The sequence below is a fragment of the Microtus oregoni genome, unplaced genomic scaffold (genome assembly GCF_018167655.1).
Source record: "Microtus oregoni isolate MIOR12 unplaced genomic scaffold, Mior012 000006F_ref0000085, whole genome shotgun sequence".
Classification (NCBI taxonomy): Eukaryota; Metazoa; Chordata; class Mammalia; order Rodentia; family Cricetidae; genus Microtus; species Microtus oregoni.
In genome coordinates this window covers 51,800,307-51,823,371 of record NW_024543065.1, presented here as the reverse complement: position 1 = coordinate 51,823,371, position 23,065 = coordinate 51,800,307, and the positions used below count along the sequence as shown (strand labels likewise).

Genomic DNA, 23,065 nt, shown 5'->3' with positions numbered 1-23,065 from the left:
TCCTTATTGTCTCCTTTTTGGAGGATGTAAGGGACCAGAACCCAGGGCCTTGCATTGGTTAGCCCAGTGCCCTGTCACAGAGGTATATGCCCAGCCTCATATCCTTCTCCCTTTGTCTGTTCTAACAGGTCCATGCTCTGTAGCACAGGCTAGCCTTCAACCTGAGATCCTCTTGCTTCAGCTTTATCAAGCATCAGATACAATTTAGCTTTTTTTTCCCTCTTGTGCTAAGGATGGAACCCATGGTCTTGTCATGTTAAGTAAGCCAAACCGAATCTTGCCCCAGTCTCTCTGAAAGATCTTGGTTTATTTTTACTTTTTTTTTTTTTTTTTTTTTTTTTGTGAGAAAGGGTTTCCTGGAACTCACTTTGTAGACCAGGCTGGCCTCGAAATCACAGAGATCCACATGCCTCTGCCTCGGAGTGCTGGGATTAAAGGCGTGCGCCACCACTGCCCAGCAATTTTGGTTTGTTTATTTGCTCACTTTTAGCCACTTCCCCAATTCGAAAGCGAATGCAGGTTCTGAGAGAGCAAGATCGGGGTGACCAGTTCCATTCTTTACTTTTTCTCAGTGACATAGGACTCTCTGATTCTGCTTCGGAAGTCCTCCAGCTTGGCCTCCCTGGTAGCTCGGACAGGCAGGCGCCCAGTACCCAGCTTCTGCTTTCATGCTTTAATCAACAACTGTGTGAGGAGGGGCGCTCTTTCCAGGAATGTCTGCAGAGCACCTGTGCACCAGGCAGTAATGGGAATGCCACCATCCTCCCCTCCCTCAGCGGAACTCTGGGAATAAAATCAGTTCTACCTGGACCAAGATTGGTGAGGTTTCCCATTCTCCCCCAGAGAGCGCTGGGGATTCCAAGCCTGGGAGTCACCATGCTCAACTTTTTGAGCTTCAGTTTCGTACTCCCTAAAGTGGGTATCTTAGACTCCCCTAACTCGCAAGCTGGCAGAGCCCAGCGCTGGCCCGGCGCCCCACAAGTGGCCAACCAACACGTGGGGAAGCGGCGGCGCGGGCGGAACTCAGGCGCGTGGGGCTCGGTGCCCACCCGGACCCTTTGGCGACTGCGCTAGCGGAACCCAGGCGGTCCGGGCTGGGTGCCTGCTGGGACCTGTGCGGCGGTGGCGGCAGTGCGGGCGGAAGTGCAGCGTCTTCAGCGACGGCCTGGGTGAGTGCGCTATGGCCTTGAGCCCGTCAGCCGCTTGCTGTGCTGCCCAGAGGAGGTGACCTGGAGAGGGACTGTGTTCGGACGCCGGGCGGGGTGGGAGGTGGCTACCCTGGGGCTGGAGGACACGCTTAGAATTAGAAAGGAAGCAGATCTGCCCACGGGCGCCTGCGAGAGAACAGATCCGCCCTCTGCCTGCTTATTCTCTGAAATGGCCCAGTTTATCGAATTTGCAGGGTGGCGGGAGTGGACAGTTATCTCCTGGTGTGCGTGAACAAATAAACACGTGCTTCCTCGCCTGGAAGCTCAGCCAATTACCATCCTGATAACGCTAGGTGGACCTAGTGCCCTCCAAGCGGTAGCCCTTGGCTTGTCTTGAACTCACAGTGTGATCCAAGGTAACTCAATTTTCCATCCCGTCTTCACCTGCCAAGTGCTGGGATTACAGGCCTGCTCTACCACAATTTATGCTAAACTATTGATGGAACTCGTTTAATGCTTGCTCCACAAGTCCTATACCTCCACCCTTCCCCGTCCCCATTCCCCGTCCCCTTCCTACGTAATTCAGGCTGCTTGTAGAACTCTCCACTACCAAAGGCTGGCCTTGGTCCGAGGTGTTCCCTGTCTCAATTGCTCAAGTTCTGGGGTGTTGGCCTAGCTCTGCTCGCCTTGAGACCCCAAACAAAGACCTTTGAACTGCTGCCTCTTCACTGACCAAAGTCATGGGACAGATTAGCCAGGCACTGGGATGGATGGGTTTGGATTTTAACCTCTGGGCATGAAATCCAGGATCTCTGGATCAAGGACTCTGAGGTCAGGCCAACAGGGAAGATGAGTAATTCTAGGTGTCCTTACTAGACATTCTAGACATTAGCACATAATCTTCCTTACTTCTCTCAAGTCCTTTTTATTGCCCCTTTTTTTTCCTTTTTGTTTTTCGAGACAGGGTTGCTCTGTGCAACAGTCCTGACTGTTCTTGAATTCACAGAAATCCCTACCTCTGCCTCCCAAGTGCTGGGATCAAAGGTGCCGCAATCAAAGGTGTGCACCACCACCTGGTTGTTGCTGTTTTGTTTGTTTTTCTTTTTCTTTTTTTTCTAAGAGTGGAACATGGTAGGGGTTCCAATTCTTTTGTGTGTTTGACACAGGATGTCTTGTAACCCAAGCTGATCTACAAATTGTTTTGTAGACCTTGAACTTTTCATCTTCACCAGAGTCTGGTGTTTATATGGTAATGGGGATGGAATTCAAGGCCTCTTGTATATTAGGCAAGCACTGGGCACCAATTGAGCAATATTCGTAGCTTTTTAAAAAAAAACTATTTATTTCATATGCATTGGTGTTTGTGCCTGCATGTGTATCTGTGTAATGGTGCCAGATCCCCTGGTACGTTACAGACAGTTGTGGGCTGCCATGTGGGTGCTAGGAATTGAACTCAGGTCCTCTGAAAGAACAGCCAGTGCTCTCCACTCCACACCCACCCCCGGAGACAGGGTTTCTCTGTGTATCCCTGGCTGTCCTGGAAACCACTCTGTAGACCAGACTGGTCTGGAACTCACAGACAGTTCTGCCTGCCTCTGCCTCCCAAGTCCTGGGACTAAAGTTGTGCACCACCACTACTGGGCAATATTCTTTTTCTTTTTCTTTTTTTCTTTTTTTTTTTTTTTTTTGGTTTTTCGAAACAGGGTTTCTCTGTGGCTTTGGAGCCTGTCCTGGAACTAGCTCTGTAGACCAGGCTGGTCTCGAACTCACAGAGATCCACCTGCCTCTGCCTCCCTAGTGCTGGGATTAAAGGCGTGCGCCACCATCGCCCGGCTCTGGGCAATATTCTTATCTCTTAAGTCAGTTTTTATTTCTTTTTCTTTCTTTCTCTCTCTCTCTCTCTCTCTTTTTTTTTTTTTTTTTGGTTCTTTCAAGACAGGGTTTCTCTGTAGCTTTGGAGCCTGTCCTGGAACTAGCTCTTATAGACCACGCTGGCCTCGAACTCACAGAGATCTGCCTGCCTCCAGTCTTTGTTTCTTAAATCAAGTCCCACCTTGTGTCCAGAGCCTTCAGGGCCCAGGCTGTTAACAGAACCGGCTGAGGAGAAAGCGCTTGCTCCAGCAGTCTTTCTCTGACCTCTGACAGCCTGGACCTAGCAAAGGAACAGCTAGCCTTGTTCCTGTAGCAAGGGGGCTCAGTGCGCGTAGAAGCACTCACCACCAAGCTGACAGCCATCAAGTGGTCCTCTCCCTGTGACTCCTGCGACCTCTCCTTTGACCTCACCTTCACACGTGCACCGTGACACACCCACAAAACCCAAGACACTGCAAACACTAAAAAAAATTTGACAGTCTCTTTAAGCCCAGGCTGCTTTCATACATTAGTTGCAGTTCCTCTGGACCATTGTGGATGTGAGTGCCAGGCCTGAGTGAGGCTAGAATGAAGAGGCTGTATCTCAGTCTTAATGACTTATCCCCAGAATCATAGAAAGCTGTGATAGAGGTAGACAGAAAGGGACAGGGATGCAGTTCAGTTAGTAGAGAGCTTGCCTCTCACGCAGGAAGATTTGACTACCACCCCTAGCGTGCACGCTGTAAACTGACGCGGTAAAGCAAGCCTGTAATCCTGGCCCGTGGAGGTCAAGGCATTAGGGTCAAAAGTTCAAGGTTATCCTGGGCTACAGGAAGTTAAGACCAGTGTGGCCTAGGACCCTCTCTCACAAAGAAAAAAAGTCTCCCCCCCCCCAAAAAAAAAAGGCAAAAGAGCCCCATCTGGTGTCACAAACCTGCTGCACACCTAAGAGGCAGGCAGGGTGCCTGTATATTCAGGGTCAGTCTGAGCTACTTAGCTAGGATACTGTCTCCAAAACCATCTAACAACAGACAAAATTCCCTACCTGGGGTGGGTCAGGGGTTGGCACAGGTTTTAAACAGTAGAGCTGTGGTGTGGAGGTGAAACACTAGTCTGTCTCTATTGGAGCTGTGTCGCCTTAACCCCTTCTACATTCTTCCTTAGCCAGGGCCATGCAGACCCCGATGCCCATTCCTATGCCAGTGCCAGTGCTCCGCCTTCCTCGGGGCCCTGATGGCTTTAGCCGAGGCTTTGTCCCTGATGGACGCAGGACCCTCCTGAGGCCAAAAGTTCCAGAAGTCGGAGGAGAAGGTTGTATTCAAGACCCCCCAGAATTGCAGGAACAGCGGGCCAGAGCCGCTCTCCGAGAGCGCTACCTCCGCAGCCTCCTAGCCATGGTGGGCCACCCTGTGAGCTTCACGCTGCATGAAGGTGTGCATGTGACCGCTCAGTTTGGAGCCACAGACCTGGATGTAGCCAACTTCTACGTGTCCCAGCTGCAGACTCCCATAGGCGTGCAGGCAGAAGCCTTGCTTCGATGTAGTGACATCATTTCCTATTCCTTCAAGCTGTAAAGATGGGTGTCTCCCTGGTAGGCTTTGCCACAGTATCCTTGGTCTCCAGCTGTTCTTGGGCCACAGAGCTCTCCGCACCTTCTCAGACTTCCACATCCTGTTCCAAGGAACTCTAGCTTCACTCCAAACACACCTGGTGCTGCGAGTTGATAATCCCAGCTCTCAAGAGGCTGTGGTGGGAAGATTGGAAATTCAAGGCCGGTTCATGCTGCATTGGGAGATGACTACATTCTAGATCTCATTTATTAAAAGTACAGTACTACCTCAGAACACTGAACTTCACAGCAACAAGGCCCCGAGGCTAGTCCCTAAGGCCAGGGTGGGGTGGGAGGTGGGCTCTAAGAACAGCTGAGGTGGGTGGGCACTGAAGAGCTCTGAAGCTGCTTCTCAATCTCCCCTCCTGCCAAAGAAACCATCATCCAATGAACTCTGGCTCTTGTTTCTTTCTTTATTTTATTTTTGGTTTTTTGTAACCCACTCTGTAGACCAGGTTGCCTTCAACTCAGAGATCCACCTGCCTCTGCCTCCCGAGTGCTGAGATTAAAGGCATGAGCCACCACTGCCTGGCTCTTGTTTCTTTTTAAAGTTTTATTATTATATGTGGGTGGGTGTTATGCTTACATGGATGTCTGTGTATCACATGCATGCAGTGCCAGCCGAGGCTAGAAGAGGGGCCCAGTTCAATGGAGCTGGAGTTAGAGGCAGTTGAGAGCCACTCTCTGGAATCTGTGATAGCAGCCAGTGCTCTTAACTGCCGAGCTATCTTCCCACCCTACCCCCAAGCTTTTTTAAAGACTGGATCTGGCTATGTAGACCAGGCTGGTTTGTAATTCACAATCCTCCTGTCTCCTCCCAGGTGCTGGGATTTCGAGCCAGATTACCTTGATTTTCCGTTTACCCTTTAGTTGTGTTCCATGGAGGAGAGTCCCATATTTAACATTTTTTTGTTTTAAGATTTTAAAATTTAGGTGTTATGTCTGTACTTCGTGAGTATAGGTGCTTGAAGAGGTCAGATGAGGGTGTCTAGTCAGCAGGAGCTGGGGTTATAGGTGTGTGTGAGCTGCTAGACATGAGTGCTGAGGCCAGGATTCAGCTTCTCTGGAACATCATAGCAAGTGCTCTTAACTGCTGAGCTGCTTTTTCTGGTGTAGTATTTAAAAGTTAGTAGGTGGTAGAGGCAGGTAGATCTCTGTGAGTTTGAAGCCAGCCTGTCTCCAGATTGAGTTCCAGGACAGTCAGAGCTGTTACCCAGAGAAATCCTATCTCAAACCCCTTCCCCCATGTAGTAACAGCAGCAGTTGCTGCCAAAAAAACAACAAAAGGTGGGGTAAAACCTGTGGGGCTCAGCCATGATGGTAGGGATCCAGCTGAAAGTAGATGCACTGCTCCTGGTCTCCCCAAACGGTCTTCGTTCTCTGTTCTCTAGAGAACAAGAGATCGGCAAGGGTGGCCCTTTACTACGAAGAAGCAGCGTTCCCTTCCCGTTTTGGTTTCCCACAGCAGGAGATGGCAGTGGTGGTGGTGTTCACAGGCTTCTGCGTGACAGTGCTGCACATTCGCCAGTTAGCATGAAGCATCACCCTTCCTCAGTGTGCTCCAGCCTGTTTCTCTCTCCTGTCCCTAGAAATCTTTCAGTAAGATGGTATTCAAAAGCAGTCCCCAGCTGGGCATACGGGTACGTCCGCAATCCCAGCACTTGGGATGGGGAGGGGTGTAGAAGTAAGAGGAGCGGGAGTTAAGGACAGTCTTTCCTGCATAGCGAGTCTGAGGATAACCTGGGTTAGGTGAGAAGCTGGCAACAAACAAAACCCATTTCATGCCTTTTAGTTTAAGTTCAAGTAAATGAAGAATACATTAATTGTAGGGGCTTTTGGTACTTCTCAGTCTCCAAAGTGCAGGCACCCACAACTGAGCAGGAAAGCCTCAGCCGCCACCCCTCGGTTCACAGCGACGCTTCCAGTTAGTGTCTGCCTAGCTCTCTAGTAGTCTTGGCAACGCCGTGCTCGCCCCTCCCTGAATCCCCTTCTTTGGTTTCAGTCTCACTAGCCCGGGCCTTGTTTGTCATGGGCTGTTAAGGCGGAGCGAAAGTACTGAGGCGAATTCTGAGCTATGGTATCATTCCTTGGAGGCGTGGCTTCGGCTTGCTCAGGTTTGGGTCTGTTGACTTACCTCTTCGGAATGTCTTCCAATTTTGTTGTTTTAATCAGGTTCATGAATACCCCCACAGACGGGTGTTCTCATATTGTAATTTACATGTGATAGTGATACGAGTCTGACGAGACAGTGAAATTAAAGTCTGCAAATGGAAAGCAAGGGGACAGAGATCTTGTCCGTCAGCTTCTGTCACTTATGCGTGCTCATCTTATAGTACTCAGCTTTCATGGCCTTTCAATGCCCCCAGCCCTTTACCCAGCTCCCAGCCTTGGCAGCCCCGCCAGGGACTCACTCTCGAGCGCCTGCTGATCTGGCCCCGAGCTCTCAACCTCCTGCTTCAGCCTCTCCAAAGCCAGAATTACAGGCGTGCTGCTACCATGCCCAGAAGGTAGTTGGGTTTTTTAAAATCAATGTTTCTGATTCTTAATTTATATTTTCAATTTTTATTTCTTACGGTCGTGCGTGTGAAGATCAGAGAACAATTTTGTGGAGGCGGTTTTTTCCTTCCACATTTACGTGGGTTTTGGGTATCGAACTCAGATGGCATTAACAGCTGACAGCCCTTTTGCAGGCCCCGGTGATACGATTTCTGTCGAATTCATTCCCGAATTACTTGGGCTCCTGACGAATGTGCGGGAGCCTGAGTGCTGACAGCTAGGTTGAAAGGCGGGTTGGTGGTGGTGGTGGTGGTCTGAGAGTCGCGCATGCGCGCTGCTCCGGGAGACCGCGTCCACCTGGCCCCGCCCCTGGTGTTCTGCAGTTCTTCCTCTGCAGATTCGTCGCTCACGTTTCTCTTTCCCGTGGATCCTACTGCTCTTTGTTTCTATCGTCGTGTTTCTCTCTTAACGATCCTTTCAGAACAAAAGCTTGAATCTGTGTTGTGTTTTTCTCGGTACGCAGCGGGCGCCTCGGACCGTAACGAAAGTGTGGCTGCGGACGAGCAGGTACCCGCTGAGCTAGGCAGAGGCGCGTTGGGGCTCCCGGCGGCGGCGGCGACGACAACGACGACTACGACAGGAGCGGACGGAGGCGGCGCCTGAGGCAGCGGCTAAGCCCATGCCCCGGAACGGCGGGCGGACTCGGAGAGACGAGTCTAGGGCCCGGGGCATGTCCCCGGGGCCCCCGTGAGGAGGAGGCGGCGGCGATGGAGATCCCGCCGCAGGAGGCTCCGCCCGGGCCGGGCGCGGACGCCGACGCGGACGCCGAGGAGGCCTCAGCCGAAGCCGGGTCTCCTAGCGCGGCCTCGCCCCCGGCCGATGGGCGACTCAAGGCTGCAGCCAAGCGCGTCACGTTTCCGTCGGACGAGGACATCGTGTCCGGAGCTGTGGAGCCCAAAGACCCCTGGAGACACGGTAGCTACGGCGAGGGTCGCTTGCGTGGACGAACTGAGGGGCGGGGGGGACCGCGACAGCGCTGACCGGCACGGAGGTGGCGCACGGAGACAGCGGTGTCTAGTTTAGAGCTGGGGGCGGGGAGGGCTTGGAGGGAGAGTTGGGAAGATGCACGGGACTGGGTTCTCAAACCCTTTTGGGAGGCTGGCAGCCAGCCTTTGAGTTCAGAGTACGTCCAGTGATAGATGGAGAGAGCCGGTCCACAGAATTGGGGAAAAGGTAAGTGTCTGGGGCTGCGGGGTGGCGAGAGTGGAGCTGCTGGTCTGCAAACCTCTAGCGAGGCAAAGGGTGGCTTTGGCCATTGCTGTCCTGGCACTGGACTGCGTAGGGAAGTAAACCCTCGGACTGGGAAAAGAGGCTCAGAGGCAGTAGGCAGGAAATCATAAGACGTGGTGTCCAGTTTGAGGGTGGAGATGAATTCCACAGGAAAGTTCAGTAGCAGAACGTGGAGCCCGGTTTTTGGCAGGGTATTTCTGGGGAAGGATTTAGAGATTTTACCTACTTGGGCTTCTCTGGTCAACAGAAGGTGAAAGCCAGGTGGCTTGTTTTTTTGGGAGCTAGGAAGATCTGTAGGTCTGGGTCTCTTGGAAATGGTTAGTGGGGGTGGTGGAACCAAAAGGGCACTTCAAGGAGTGCATTAGCTTCAGTGGCCAGGGCAGGTGAAAGGTTGCTGGGGAGATGGACACAGGTGAACCCCATTTCTGTGCTGAAGAATTCTGTTTTGCTGGGGTGGAGCCAGTGAACCGAGGGCACCCACTGGTCGTGTTCTTTAGAAACCAGCCTGCGTGTCTGGGAACAGACAGATACTACTGCCAGGCTGTGGGCAGCAGAGTGGGCAGCTGGTGGCTTTGATGTGTGTTAGGGTGGGGAACTGGATTGCAGGAAATGGTACACTGGGAGCCCGCCATAAATGCCAGTTTGGCTAGTAATTATCAAAGAGACCACAGTTAATTTAGCCTCGGCCTGGGGGGCCAGCCAGGGGCTGGGTGGTCTGTTTTGGGTTCTGAACTTATGGAACCAGTGCGCAGGACCCGGAGAGTCAGCTGGGCCCTGGCAGCAGCCTGGTGACCAGTGTGGAGAGATCAGAGCAGGAAGGGGAGAGGTGGAGCAGTGTGGCCATTCAGAAGTGGGTTGGAAACCTGGTGTGGCTGTCTGCAGCTGTGAACCCAGAGAAGGCTGAGGCTGGAAGGTGGTGCCTTTTAGGAGGGTTTGGGCTGCATGGTGAAACCCTGTTTCACTATAAGAAAGCAAAAGGAAAAAAGAAAGGAAGGAAAGACAGCTGGATTGAATTATGTCTTCCCATTTACTCTCTGCAGTTGCAGAGAGTTTACTGGGGACTAAGTGAAGTTACACGTGAACAAATACCTGGTGAGGCTGAGCCCTTCTAAATCTGTGATAATTGCCAAGGCAGTCTTGGGGCCTGGAGAGAGGTTGCTCATTTAATGGGGCCAAAATGGACTGTGTCTAGGTCTTCCAGGATGAGGGTTCGTTCAGATGGTGGGCTTGGAGGTGAGGGCACTTAGAGAGTTGGACATACTTCTGGGCAAAGTTTCTGACCCACAGTTTTCCTGAAAAGGCAAAGCCTTTCGTTACTTTTTGAATTAAATTTAATTGTTTTGAGACTGTCTTATAGCACAGGATCACTTTCAACTTCTGACCCCCCTCCTTGCCTCTATATCCCGAATGATGGGATTACAGGTATGTGCTAACACTTATTTTATGCAGGGCTAGGGGTGGAGCCTAGGGCTTTCTTAGTGCCAGGCAAACACTCTACCATAGAGCACACTTGTAGCCTCTCTATGGTTTTTTTGTTTGTTTGTTTGTTTGCTTGCTTGCTTGTTTTGTTTTTGAGATGGGGATAGAATTTGATAGTCCAGGCTGGCCTTAAATGCATGGCAGTCCACCTGCATCAGTCTCTGTCTCCAAGTTCTAGGATGACAGACACGACCCACCATGCCCTGCTGTTTTCCCCTCCTTCCTCTGTTTGTCTCCGAATGGAGGTGCTAATTTTTTAGTTGTAACTATTAAATAGCTCTTGTAAATACCTGTCCCTTAAAGCAGCTAATTGGATTGCTACTGGTAAGGGTGACAGGTACAGGTGATGATGACTCCCAGGCCAGGAGGCTGCCATTCCCCCAGCCTTTCAGAGTGACAGCAGGAACTACTCAGTTCTCACTTTTGGAGGAGAGGGTAGAGAGACAGCCTTGACTGCTGACTGGTAATAAGCTTGAAAACTTGGTGTCCATAGGGGCAAGAATGTGAAGGTGGCCAGTTTGGACAGACCCATCAGCCACCAGGTGCCCAGGGGTACAGCAGAGTTGTTCATTGCCTGGGAAGTATGGGAAATGGGAAGCTCAATTGGCTCAGAAGGTTAGTGAGAGCCCAGTTGAGAGATAGGGGTGTCTGAGGGAGTGGTCTGACCTGGATCCGGGCAGCAGATAGTGAGTTACAGTTGGTCTCTGAGCCCTGTATAGCATGAGGGTATAAAATTTACGACCTCAGACGAGTGACAGTCATTGGAATGTCTGAATTGAGGGACTGAGTTGTCTCAAATCCACTCTTCATAGGGAGACATATGGAAGAACTGACTGGGCCTGGGGGTGTTGGGAAGTAAAGGGAGCCCGGGGCAGGGGAGCAGCTCTGAAGGAGTCTGCCAGCACCAGCTCCCATTTAGCCTAATTCGAGGGGTGGGAGCGGGGTGTGTGTGTGTGTGTGTGTGTGTTAGCTGGAGTAGGATAGGGTGCCTGGGGCTCTAGGTGCCTGTCTGAGGTCCAGAGCCCCTCAACCATTGCAGGTGCGGTGATCTAAGGACCCAACTGTTTCCTTGTCAAAAAAGGGCCATTGGTGATCTATTATCTGTTTTCTCCTTGGTGTTCCCAAAAGGAATGGGAACTGATTCTGGCCTTTTAGTCCCACTTTCCTGAGCCCCACCTGGAGCCTAGTAGCAGTGTGACCAGCCTGAGGGGAGGTTTGTGGGACCCTGGCAGAGCGTGTGTGTGTGTGTGTGTGTGTGTGTGTGTGTGTGTGTGTGTGCTGTGCCTGCTCTATGACTTCCTCTCTAAAGCAGGGCCAGTGGGCTTTGCCCTGTAGTTGGCTGGGATGTCTGGAAGGATGGGATGACCATGACTTGGGAGCTGGAGCCAGATGTGGGGGTGGGAAGTGAGACTTGGGGAATAGGAAGGTGGTGGAAGTCGTGAGCAGAAGAGGCATGTTGGCATGTGGGTACTGGGAGAGGGAGGGAGCTAGGCAAGTCTCCTCTGAAGAGAGGCAACCCTTGGGTCCTAGCTCTTCCCGGGAATGAGTAGCCTTTCTAAACCAAATCCACTGCTGGATTCAGGGCTTTGCAGGCTTGTGAGAGGGACTTGTGATCTAAGCACATGATGCCGTTCCCCACCCTGCAGTTCTGATAGTGGCATCCGGCCAACCTTCACTCAGTTCTGGTGCTGCCCGCTAGGAGATTTCTAGTGAAGTTCCATGTGACCATCCCTAGCCACCTGGCTTTAGGGGAGAGGCTGGTGAGGGCCGTGGCTGTGCTGAGAACAGCCATACTGTTTGTTCTCTCTGCCCTTTACTCCTAGAACTGGTTTGGCAGGTAGAAGCCTTGTGACAACAGCACATGGGGAGTAGGGCAGGGAGGGCCACTGGGCCATGGGCTGGATCTCTGTGTGTAGAGTACTGCTGTGGGACCCAGGGCCACAGCACGGGCCACAATCTACACTGCTACTCTTGCTCCATCCTTGCCCTGCCCACAGTGTGCCTTTCAGCCCTGATAACTCTTCTCTTCCTCCACTGCTTGCCAGCCCCTCCCCCGCACTGTCCTTCAGGCTCACTCCTCAAGATCGATGCCCCTACTTTGGGGTAGGTCTTGGCCTCCAGGTCCAGCCTTGTCTGTGGGCAAATTACCCAGTCTCAGAGTAAGTTCAATCGAGAGTGTGGGGGACAGCAGGAACGTTGCTGGCCTGTGCACAAGCCTGCTGAGGACTTTGGGCCGGTCGCTGCTCCCATCATATGCTTCGTGATGCCACTCTCTGACCTGTGGGCCCAGGTGCGCCCAGCTTCTCAGACCTTCAGTTCTTTATTTGTTTTGTTTTGTTTTCCAAGACAAACTTGGTCTGTGTAACAACCCAGGCTAGCCTGGAGCTCACAGAGATCCGCCTGCTTCTGCCTCCTGGGATTAAGGGTGTGTTGTGCGCCGCTACAGCCCAGCCCTAACCTCAGTTCTTGATTCATATTCCTGTGCCGCCTCACTTCAAAGATGAAGCCTGTCGTTGCTGATGGCAGTCTGGTTCTAAGTACACATGTGGGAGGTCATGAGGGTTTTAGATCTGATACCCTGTGGTGGCACTTGGAGGAAGCTCTGGAGCAGTTCATCCAGTTTGTGCCAGGACAGAGCTCTTCCTCCAAGGTGCCAGGCAGGTATTGGCAACACTCCTGAACCCCACTGAAGCACTCAGAGCTGGCACTCGGCACAGTCTCTGAACAGATAGTTCCTCCAGGGCATTGCTCCAAAAGGATTAAGATCTGGAAGCCACAGGCCTGGGCTGGACCTGCTGCATGCTTCAGGGGCTTGGTTTTGTACAATTCTTTCCAGGCTGTTCTGACCTCTGGTTTGGCTCTCCTGTGCTCATGTCTTTCTTAGCAGACTGCAGGCTAGCAGGGCAACCTTGGTTGGCCTGCAAGTGCACAGCAAGGTGAGCGCTGACATGTCTAACACAGGTGATGGCAGCAACCTTCTGCAGTAGAGCATGGGGCTAGGGCTGCAGTGTCTGCTTTCTGGGTGACTTCAGTGCTCACAGGTCCCTGCTCTCCATGACCGGGTGCCCACCTTGTGCTGACTCTGTTTAAGTCACACAGCTACCCCAGTGGATAGGCCTGTGGCCATGAGGACTAGAGCACTGAGAAGTGGAGTGACTTACCCGTCTTTGTCACACAGTTCCAAGAAGGGGCTGGTCTGGGACACAGACCCACGGGATCAGCTACTAGAGCCTATATTTGTGACCCTTGTACTATCTGCAGGACCAAAGGCAAGTGCATTTAGGCCAGCAGTCAGTGTCACTTCATCTAAACAGAGGTGACAGTTGTGGCCTTGCAGGGCTGTAGCCAGAATAAGAAACAGTAAAGGGCCTTGACTTTTGGCACTCAAAGGGAAACTGGCTCCTGGGTGACTTCAAAGTCCCTAGAGGGTTGGGCTACTGCTCTGCCTCTGGTAGTGACTTGTCCCTACCCTTGGCCCTTAGGACACACTTTTATAGTGCTGATGCATATTCTTGTTGCATAAGTGACTCAGTGGCAGTCCTACCCTGCTTGGTCCATTCAAGTGCTATATGCTAGGGAAAAGATGAAGGGAAATCACAAAGTGACCAGTAGATGCTTAGGCTGGGTGCTGAGGCCTGGAGTAGGGGGATGGGACAGAACTGGGACATGTGCTAAGAAGTCCTCAGAGTCAGCTTGGTATGGAACAGCTGCAGGTGTGTGGGGACTAATGACACAGCCAGCCAGACATGCACAAGGGCAAGAAAACTGGGATGCCACAGGTGAGTCTGAGCAAGGCTGCAAAACACCCTAGTATATAGGAGATGGGGGCTGCGGGGGTTGGGGTGTTTGGGTGTGTGTTTATATATGCAAATTATTATTGTTTTTGTTTTGTTTGAGACAGGGTTTCTCTGTGTAGGCCTGGCTGTCCTGGAGCTCACTTTGTAGGCCAAGCTGGCCTCAAACTCACACTTGCCTCTGTCTCCCAAGAGCTGGGATTAAAGGTGTGTGCCACCACATCCAGCCAGATTAGTTTTTAAGAGTTTTGACTGGCTGGCCTGCAACTCTATGTAGATCAGGCAGGCATCAAAATTCATAGATCACCTGCCTCTGTCTTTTCAGTGCTGGGCTAAGGGGGTGCAGTGCTGTACCTGCCCTCTGTGTTTGAGGCATGTTCTCACATTGTAGCCCAGGCCAAGCCGAGGCTCATTATGAACCTTCTGCTTCATTCTTCAGCGCTGTGTGCAGGAGCCACCACGCCCGGGATTTTGTGTTTCTTATTGAACCCAGGGCCTCTTGAATGCTAGGAATGTACTCCTTTTTCCAGGTTGCCTCCTCAGGCAACAATAATTGACTCTGATCTGAGCTATTGCTGGTGATTTGTTATACCTGTGTGGTGATTAGTGCATGTCCACCCCCGACTCCCACATCCAAGATCCCTGTGACTTTCCCATCTCATCCATTCCTTCATTTTTAACTCTAGTACAGCCCACTGAAGCCTGGGGGCTCTTTTGCTTTAGGATATACCACTCTCTGACCTCTTTAGGTAACTCCACAGTCTCCTCAGGTATCTTAGCATCCTGTGCAACAGTGATATCTTGTCACTCGTTAAATCCAGAAATTCTTTTTTTCTTATTTTGTTTCTCAAGACAGGGTTTCTCCATGCAACAACTCTGGCTATTCTGGAACTTGTTTTGTAGACCAGGATGGCCTCAAACTCACAGAGATCTGCCTTCCTCTGCCTTTCAGTACAAGTGTTGGAGTTAAAGGCGTGGGGCACTGCTGCTTAGCCAGAAAAGTTCTGGCTCAAGGGTCTCTGGTAAGAAAATATGGAGCTTGAGGGGGCCTCCTTTTGCATATTTTTTAATGTTTATTTATTATGTATACAGTGATCTGTCTACATGTATGCCTGCAGGCCAGAAGAAGGTAGATGGTTGTGAGTCACCATGTGGTTGCTGGGGACCAAACTCAGGACCTCTAGAAGAGCAGCCAGTGCTCTTAACCGCTGAGCCATCTCTCCAGCCCCTCCTTTTGCATCTTAAGAGTGTCTGTAGCAGCAGAAGTAGCATGGGACCCAATGGCCATCAGTCTGTTGTGGTCATGGCATGTGCGCTTCTTCCCTCAGGAGCTGATTTGTTTGTGGGCTGAGGATGCTGATCTGTACTAAAACAAGCAAGCCTGCAGTAGGGACTACTGTGGCTCTGGTGCTGAAAGTGAAGTGATAGTCTTTGCCGCCTTCTCTTGCTGTAAGGAAAGCAGGTGCAGTCTGCCTGAGGGTGACATCAGCTCCTCCACTCCTAGGCTACATGACCTTGGACAGATACTCTTGTGCTTTTGTTTCCCTGGTTGGCAGATAGTCTTGGGGGTTTTTGTTTTGTTTTGTTGTTGTTTTTTTTCAAGACAGGATTTCTCTGTGTAACAGTCCTGGCTGGCCTCGAACTCACTTTGTAGACCAGGCTGGCCTCGAATTCATAGAGATCTGTCTGCCTCTGCCTTCCAAGTGCTGGGATTAAAAGCGAGTCTTGGAGTTTTCTGTCAAGTTGTTTTGACTTTGGGAAGGGGAAGTATGCAGCTGGGCACAGTCTGCCTATGCTGTGGGTGCCCTCTGTGAGGTGGCTCACGGTGCCTTTAGATGCTACTGTAGGTTCAGGTCTGTCCTCTGAGGACTACGTCGGCATAGGCAGTGGGTGTGGGTGTGCAGAGCCCCTGATTCCAGAAAGGAGCTCGAGGCTGGGTGCCAGAGTCCTTAGAGAGATGTACAGGACCTGGCTGTGTCCCCACATTGGGAAAGCTCCTTGAACGCCAGTTTCCTCCGAGCTTCTAGCCCTGCATAGTTCCTGGCCTCCATAATGGGCAGGGCTGGGCGGTGATGGTGGTGCACAGTCAGCCTCACACGTTGTCCTCACCTCCTTTCCTTTTCTCTGGACAGCTGCAGGAGCTGTTGCCTGAAGCTGGGGGTGGCAGTTGGGAAGTGTCTCTGCCACTGCTAGCTGTGCTCATGTGACTGGCCCAGCATCCTCTCCCTTCCCAGAAAGAGCTTGCAGGCTGGTGATTCAAGCAAGGCCATGGCCTCCCAACTTGGTTTGGGTGGATGGGTAGGCCCACCTGCATGCTTCAACTTGAGACCCGAGGGCTCAGACCTGTGACCATCTCACACCCACTCCTCCTTTCTTCCTTTCAGTCTCAGAGGCTGCAGCTGCCAGCAGTGCAGTCATAGGGCTCCTGTCTGGGCCGCCTTCCCCTTCCCTGTGCTGTGCAGAGGACCATTGGGGCTGGTTCCCTAGAGAGGAGAAGGGAGGAGCTAGGGAAGTGGAGTTGCCAGAAGATGCAGGCAAGCCTCCAAAGCACTGGCCAGCTTTTCCTTGGAGGGGTGGTGATGGTGGTAATTGGGGAGCAAGGGGGACACTCAAGGCTCCCTTTTACTCATCCCCTACCAGGTTTTGTCTCTGTATTACTGACATAGGTCATCTTCACAGTAGGCAGGGGGTAGAGACTCAATTGGAGTGCCAGGGCCACATAGGCCTCGGGAGGAGCTGGCTCTTCGGGAGAACTCTGACACTTTGCCCTGTCCAGGGCAAAGTCTCCAGAGTTACAGGATGAAGCCCACATAGATGCTCAGCCTCCAGCCCCAGACTGAGATGCCCCTTATGGTCTTCCTGCTCATCCTCCCCAGTTGGCCCAGACGGCAGGCACCACTCTAGACAGAGCCCTGCTCTCCCCTGGTAGCTATGATACCTCCTCACATTGGTTTTTGTTTGGGTCCATTTTCCCCCACTCGGCCAGAAGCTACCAGGGGACTCATACCTGTTCTTCTGACTTTTGGAAGGAGCCATAGTCTTGAGCCTGGGAAAACCAAAGGATTTGGGACAGTATATCTGTTGGTACCTTGGAGCACATAAGCTCAGAACGGGGCTGGAGGGGGTTGTGATCAAGCCCTCATTCCCTGCTTGTCCACTCTTCCCCCATTTATGCATGTGTTTATTTAGTGTTTTCTAGACCGGGTCTCACTGTATCCCAGTCTGGCCTCGAACTTTTGTCTGTCTGTCTGTCTGTCTGTCTATCTATCTAGGTATCTATTTATTTTGGTTTTTTTGAGACAGTATTTCTCTGTGTAGCCCTGGATATCCTGGAACTCACTTTGTATACCAGACTGACCTCGAACTCAACTCACATCACGGGGGGATCTGCCTGCCTGTCTCTGCCTCTTAAGTGCTGGCATTAAAGGTGTGCGCCACCACCTCCCAGCTGACCTTGAGCTTTAGCAGTCTTCCTGTCTGAACTGTGCCAGGATTGTAGGTGTCCTTCTGAGTATCAATTTGTTTTAAAGGTAGAGTTCTGTAGTTCTGGGTGGCCTCAAACTTTAATAAGTAACTGAGGATGGCTTTGAGCTCCCATTCCTCTCTCTTGTCTTTGTCCCTCAAGTGACGGAATTACAGCCTGGTAAACCATACTTGGTCCTTCTGTTCCTTTTCTTAAAAAATATTTATTTATTTATTTATTATGTATACTATATTCTGTCTGTGTGTATGCCTGCAGGCCAGAAGAGGGCACCAGACCTCATTATAGATGGTTGTGAGCCACCATGTGGTTGCTGGGAATAGAACTCAGAACCTTTGGAAGAGTAGGCAATGCTCTTAACCACTGAGCCATCTCTCCTTCTGTTCCTTTTGAGACAGTCTAACTGTGGCCCAGGTTGGCCTGGAACTCAAGATCCTCTTGCCTTAGGCTCCCAAGCGCTGGCACTCAATGTGTGCGCCTGGAGGTGGACTTTGTTCATGCCTTTGTTTGTCAGTCTTCTGGCCCCTACCATCCTGCATGCAGAGTAGAAGCAAGTTATGCTCCCATCATGCACTCCAGAGGTCTTGAAAAGCAGCCTGGGGGCTGGTGGGATGGCTCAGCAGTAAGAGCACTGGTTGCCTTTTCAGAGGACCCGGGTTCAAGGACTCCTAGCACCCACGTGACAGCTCACAACTGCCTGTAACTCAGTTCCAGGGAATCTGATACAGTCTCATCAATGTACATAAAATTAAGTAAATTATTGAATAAAAAAAGAAAAACAAAACCCCTGTTACTCCCTTTATCTCAGATCACACTTTGATCCCCTACTCAAGGTCTAGGATGACTTGTATCTGCCTCCCTTCCTGGCTGCCACTGGACTCACCTGACCCTGTACCACCAGCTTGCTTTTAAGGCTTGAACGTATAGGAGTGCCCCACATTGCATCTGTCTGGATTGGTAGCCCTGTGCACACAGCTCCCAGCGCTCTTTGTAGATCTGCTTATGTGCTCTCCTACCTGAGACTGTGTCAGACAGAAGGCTAGAGTACATTTTCTCTGATACTACTGTTCCTCCAAAGTCCACACCACATGGCACCATGCATGGCTTTAGCCAGAACTTGATAGGACATTGGGGGAAGGAAGTGGTGAGTGGTGCTGATCTCAGTGGCCCCAGGAACAGCAGGATGGGTCAAGAAAAGACTGTAGACAGGTTACCCAGCCTTCCTCTGGCATCTCACCATGCTTCTAGGAATGTAGTTTAGACCCGAGGTGCCAAGAAACAGGCCGTCTGTTCTTAATTTGCCCTGTATTAGAGGTCAGGGTGCCGGCCCACTGCAACAAGGTAGGTAGTGTTCAAGGCCCTTTGCCAGTATGTGGTTCCAGTCCTTCCCTGGGAGGAGGTTCTGGGAACTCCACCTTGGTTGGTCCACCTGTAGGGCAGAGATCCAACTCTCGCTGCCCTCCAGCATCACTCAGGGCAGCAGCTGCCCAGCTCTAGATCTTTCCCCCCAACCCTGTCCTGTAAGTCCCTCTGCAATCTACTGGCTCCCCTGTGTACACAGCCCCAGAGCCAGAGCTGAGGTCTGACACTGCTCCACCAAAGACCCAGTTTTCACCTCCCCAGGAGAGGACCCGTGGGCAGCTAGGCAGCCTAGAACTGCTTGAGGAATGGCTACACAGTCTTCTTGTCACAGCCCCTGCCAAGTGACCTCTCCCTGGCAGTGTATGAAGGACAATAACTCCTGAAGCTGTCTGTCCTTCTGATTATGGTTCTGCCCTGGGGCAAGAAATGGGACCTCATTGTGTTCTGTTCTGTTAAGAGTCTCTTAGCTACCAGTCAGTGGTGGCACACAGCTTTAATCCCAGCACTCAAGAGGCAAAGACGGATCTCTGTTGAGTTCAAGGCCAGCCTGGTCTACAAGAGCTAGTTCCAGGACAGGCTACAGAGAAACCCTGTCTCGAAAAACCAAAAAAAAAAAAAGGTCTCTTAGCCAAGGTTGACCTCATTAAGTGAATCCATCTTCCTCTGCCTCCTATACTGGGATTACAAGTGTATGCCATGGCTCCAGGCTTCACTGTGCTCTTGATTTGTGTTTTTTGATGGTTCATGAGCTTTGTGTGTGCTTTTTTAAGATGCCTGACCATCTTCAGTGGAGAAATTTGTGCTTTTCACATCTTTGCCCATTTATAAGTTCTGTTGTCAGAAGACACAACACTGTCTGTCAAAGTTCTCTGTATATACCTGGGTACCAGGTTATTGTGAGGCAGGTGTTGTTTCCTCCCAGCATCTCTGTGAGGCTGGTGTTGTTTCCTCCCAGCATCTCTGGATAGCAGCCAGCCACACAGAGATGCAGATGACACTGCCAGTCTGTGGCAGGAAAAGTTCATAACTGCTCCTTCTCGTGGTGTCTTCCATTTTGAATGTTTTTACACCTTGAGGCAGGCTCTTATTATGCAGCCCTGGTTGTAGATTGTGTTGGCCTCAAAGTCAAAGAAATCTACCTGCCTCTTTCTCATGATTTCTTGAATTGAAAGCATGTCCCACGAGGGCAACCTCTCTTCCCATTTTTAAAAAAGCATGGCTGAAAGGCCCAACATGATAGCACATGCCTGTGATCCCCACTTTTGGGAGTGGAGATAGGAGGATCCAGGCCAGCCTGGGCTAAGTGAGCTCTGACTCAAAACTCAGGAGTCAACCAGATGTGGTGGTTCATTCCTGTCATCCCAGCATTCAGGAGGCTGAGGCAGGGGGACTGCCACAGTTTAAAAACAACCTGGTTTACAGAACTTGACCCCCCCCCCAAAAAAAAAAAAACAAAAAAAGCATGCTTTAAAATTCATCGTGGGCTGTGGTAACTCATCCAGCTGTTTCCGTTTCCTCATTGCTGAGCCAATATCTTCCCATTTTTAAGCCACAGAAACAACCAATGCTGATTGTCCCTAAATCTTCCTGTACCTCCTGAATGGCTTTCCCACAAGTTCGTAGATGGCTTTACAAGGTCAAAGGGTGGGAGCATTTGAAGCCCTGGGTTCAGTTTGTGTTTGTGGACTGAGGCTTGAGTGGGCCCAGGCTCCGTGGTCATGGTCACCAAAGTAAGCAGAGTATGCTGGACTCCTGAGGCTGTTTTCAGTGAGTGAGTGAATGCTGACTGCATTGGGGTGTCTTGGGGGAGGGTGGGGTTTGTTTTTGGATTGGGAGTCTCACTCTGTAGCCTAGGCTGGCCTTGAACTCTCTGAAATCCTGCCTCAGCCCCCTGACCAGTTGACACCAGCATCTCTTGTGACCAGCAGCTTTGTTTAGGAACTAAAAGATACCAATACCCACTCACTCATTACTGATGAGGTGAATGGACAGAGGGGAACAAATCAGGTCTGTTAGGACAGTCACAAAAATTTCAAATCATATGACAAATCATACAACAATACGAGGAGGCCTGGTGACACAGGCCGGTAGTCCCAGCTACTTGGAAGGCTGAGACAAAAGAATCATGAGTTCAGCACCTCCTGAGGCTGCAGAGTGAGTTTCAGGTCACCCTGAACACCTCCACCAGAGCCTATCTAAAAAACTATTGTAAACATGGGATGGGGCTGGACAGAGGGACACAGGCCTTTGATCCCTTCACTCAGGAGGTAGAGGCAGGCAGATCTCAAGGCCAGCCTGGTGTACATAGTGGGTTGCAGACAGTCAGAGCTACATAATAAGACCCTGTCTCAACATAACAAATAGCCTGGCCTTGTGATGTGGTACTTGCCTGGCCTCAGGCTCAGCATCAGATGCTTTAAGAGAGTTACAGGAAACGGGTTACACAGATGTAGAGTTAAGTGATTACTGAAGATCCTTTAAGAAGAGGAATGAATAGTTAGGGATTGGAGAGATGGCTCAACAGTTAGCACCTTTTCCAGCTGGACCTGGGTTTGATACCTAGCACCCACATCGTTCTGCTCACAATTGCCTCTAACTCCAGTTCCAGGCAGATTTGGTGCGCTCTTCTGACCTCTGTGATCTCCTGCACATGTATGGGACATAAATCACAACATATACATACACTTTGGTTTTTGAAACTGGGTTTTCTCTGTGTAGACCTGACTATCCTAGAATTTGCTCTGTAGACCAGGCTGGTCTCGAATTCAGAGACCCACCTGCCTCTGTCTCCCAAGTGCTAAGATTCAAGGCAGTGTGCACCACCACTGCCTAGCAATTTTTTTTAAAATTTATTTATTTATTGCTTATACAGTGTTCTGTCTGCAGGTCAGAAGAGGGAACCAGATCAAATTACAGATGGTTGTGAGCCACCATATGGTTGCTGGGAATTGAACTCAGGACCTCTGGAAGAGCAACCAGTGCTCTTAACCTCTGAGCCATCTCTCCAGCCCCTGCCTAGCAATTTTTTGTCATTGTTGTGTGTGTTTGTTTTTGAGACAGGATTTCTCTGTACAAAATTTTCTTTTAAGTTTTCAGCATGAACTGGAGAGATGGCTCAGTGGTTAAGAGGACGTACTGCTCTTCCAGAGAACCTGCCTTAAGCTCCCAGCATACATATCAGACAGCTTAGAAGGGTTTCAAAATCCAACTCTGGGGATCTGAAGTCTCTGCCCGTTAAGGTACATGCAGTCATGTGGGACCCATGTACCAAAATTACAAGCACACAGAATTTTAAACAGTAAGTCTTTCTTTTAAAGTGATTTAGCAATAGCCGTTTATCTGTTTGTGGTGAGCTGAAAGGGGTCCCTAAAGGGCCCTCCATCTTCCTTTTTGGTAATGAGATAATGGCAGTCTCCTAAGGTGCACTGGCTAGGATCTTAAGCTGCTAAGAAATGCAGGGTCGTGAAAGCTGCTCAAGGGAGTGAGATGTGACCACTGCACGGGTCCTGAGGGTGTTGGTTTGGGCAGGAGTGAGGTCACACACAGGGGATGCTTAGGCCTCAGCTTATTTCTTTTTGAAATACCGCATGTAAAGAAGTGCCAGCTTGGGGCTGGAGAGATGACTCAGAGGTTAAGAGCATTGCCTGCTCTTCCAAAGGTCCTGAGTTCAATTCCCAGCAACCACATGGTGGCTCACAACCATCTGTAATGAGGTCTGGTGCCCTCTTCTGGCCTGTAGTCATACACACAGACAGAATGTTGTATACATAATAAAGAAATAAATATTAAAAAAAAAAAAAAAGAAGTGTCAGCTTTGCATGGTGACTCGTGTTGGAGTTGTTTTCTTTTCAGTGTTTATAATTGTATTAATACAGTATGTGTGTATGATGTGGAGGCACATGCATGGTACACATCAGATGCTTTGTGGCATCTCTATACTTTCATTCCACTATTAGCTGGGCCTGGGACCGAATTCTAATTGTCAGGCTTGCCTGACAGGCACCTTTATTGAGCCACCTTCCTGGCATGTGCCACCACATGTTATGTTGGAATTCTTGACTCTCAGCTGTCAAGTGACCTCACTCAGGCTCCAGCATGAGGGGCTCCTTTCCCTTCCCATGCCCCCATTTTCCTATCTTTCTATGCTGCCTCAGGCCCACCTACCTTTTCTTCAGCTGGACTTAGCAGGGCACCTGCTCCCTCCTGGGCCCCTGAGACACCTACCTCTGTCCTCTGGTGGCCTGTCCTTCCTTAACCCTAAACCATGTTAGGTGCTTTTCTGGACTGCATCGCGGGTCATCACTGACTGGGAGTGTCGTATAGATATTGTCTGCCACGACACCTTATGGGGCACAGTAGGTTTTCTGGTGAGGTGTGGGATTAAGAGAAGAAATGGGTTTCACTGTCCTATTTTCCTTGGAGTTAGATCTGGATCAAGGAATACATGAGCCTCAAGCTCAGCCATTTTCTAAAGGTCTGAGCCCCTTTGGTGTCTGTGCTGAGGTCTGGCAAAGAGAGCAGACAGGGCCCTGCTGTCAGAGCCCAGAGGTGATGG

The 23,065-nt window shown here is 50.7% G+C and overlaps 2 protein-coding genes across 2 annotated transcripts in view; both read left to right on the top strand.

Annotated features, from left to right (window-relative positions):
* Positions 1 to 1,036: 1,036 nt before the first annotated feature.
* Positions 1,037 to 4,996, top strand: Gemin7 (gem nuclear organelle associated protein 7). The gene is made up of 2 exons (XM_041653808.1): positions 1,037 to 1,169; positions 4,164 to 4,996. The coding sequence occupies exon 2, from the start codon at positions 4,172 to 4,174 to the stop codon at positions 4,571 to 4,573; it is 402 nt and encodes a 133-aa protein (XP_041509742.1). The 5' UTR covers positions 1,037 to 1,169; positions 4,164 to 4,171; the 3' UTR covers positions 4,574 to 4,996.
* Ppp1r37 (protein phosphatase 1 regulatory subunit 37) overlaps positions 1,107 to 23,065 on the top strand; it is a 41,858-nt gene continuing 19,899 nt past the window's right edge. Inside the window, exons 1-2 of the mRNA XM_041653806.1 lie at positions 1,107 to 1,169; positions 7,628 to 8,079. Coding sequence (XP_041509740.1) covers positions 7,872 to 8,079 — 208 coding nt within the window. The 5' untranslated portion in view covers positions 1,107 to 1,169; positions 7,628 to 7,871. The remainder of the gene's footprint in view (positions 1,170 to 7,627; positions 8,080 to 23,065) is intronic.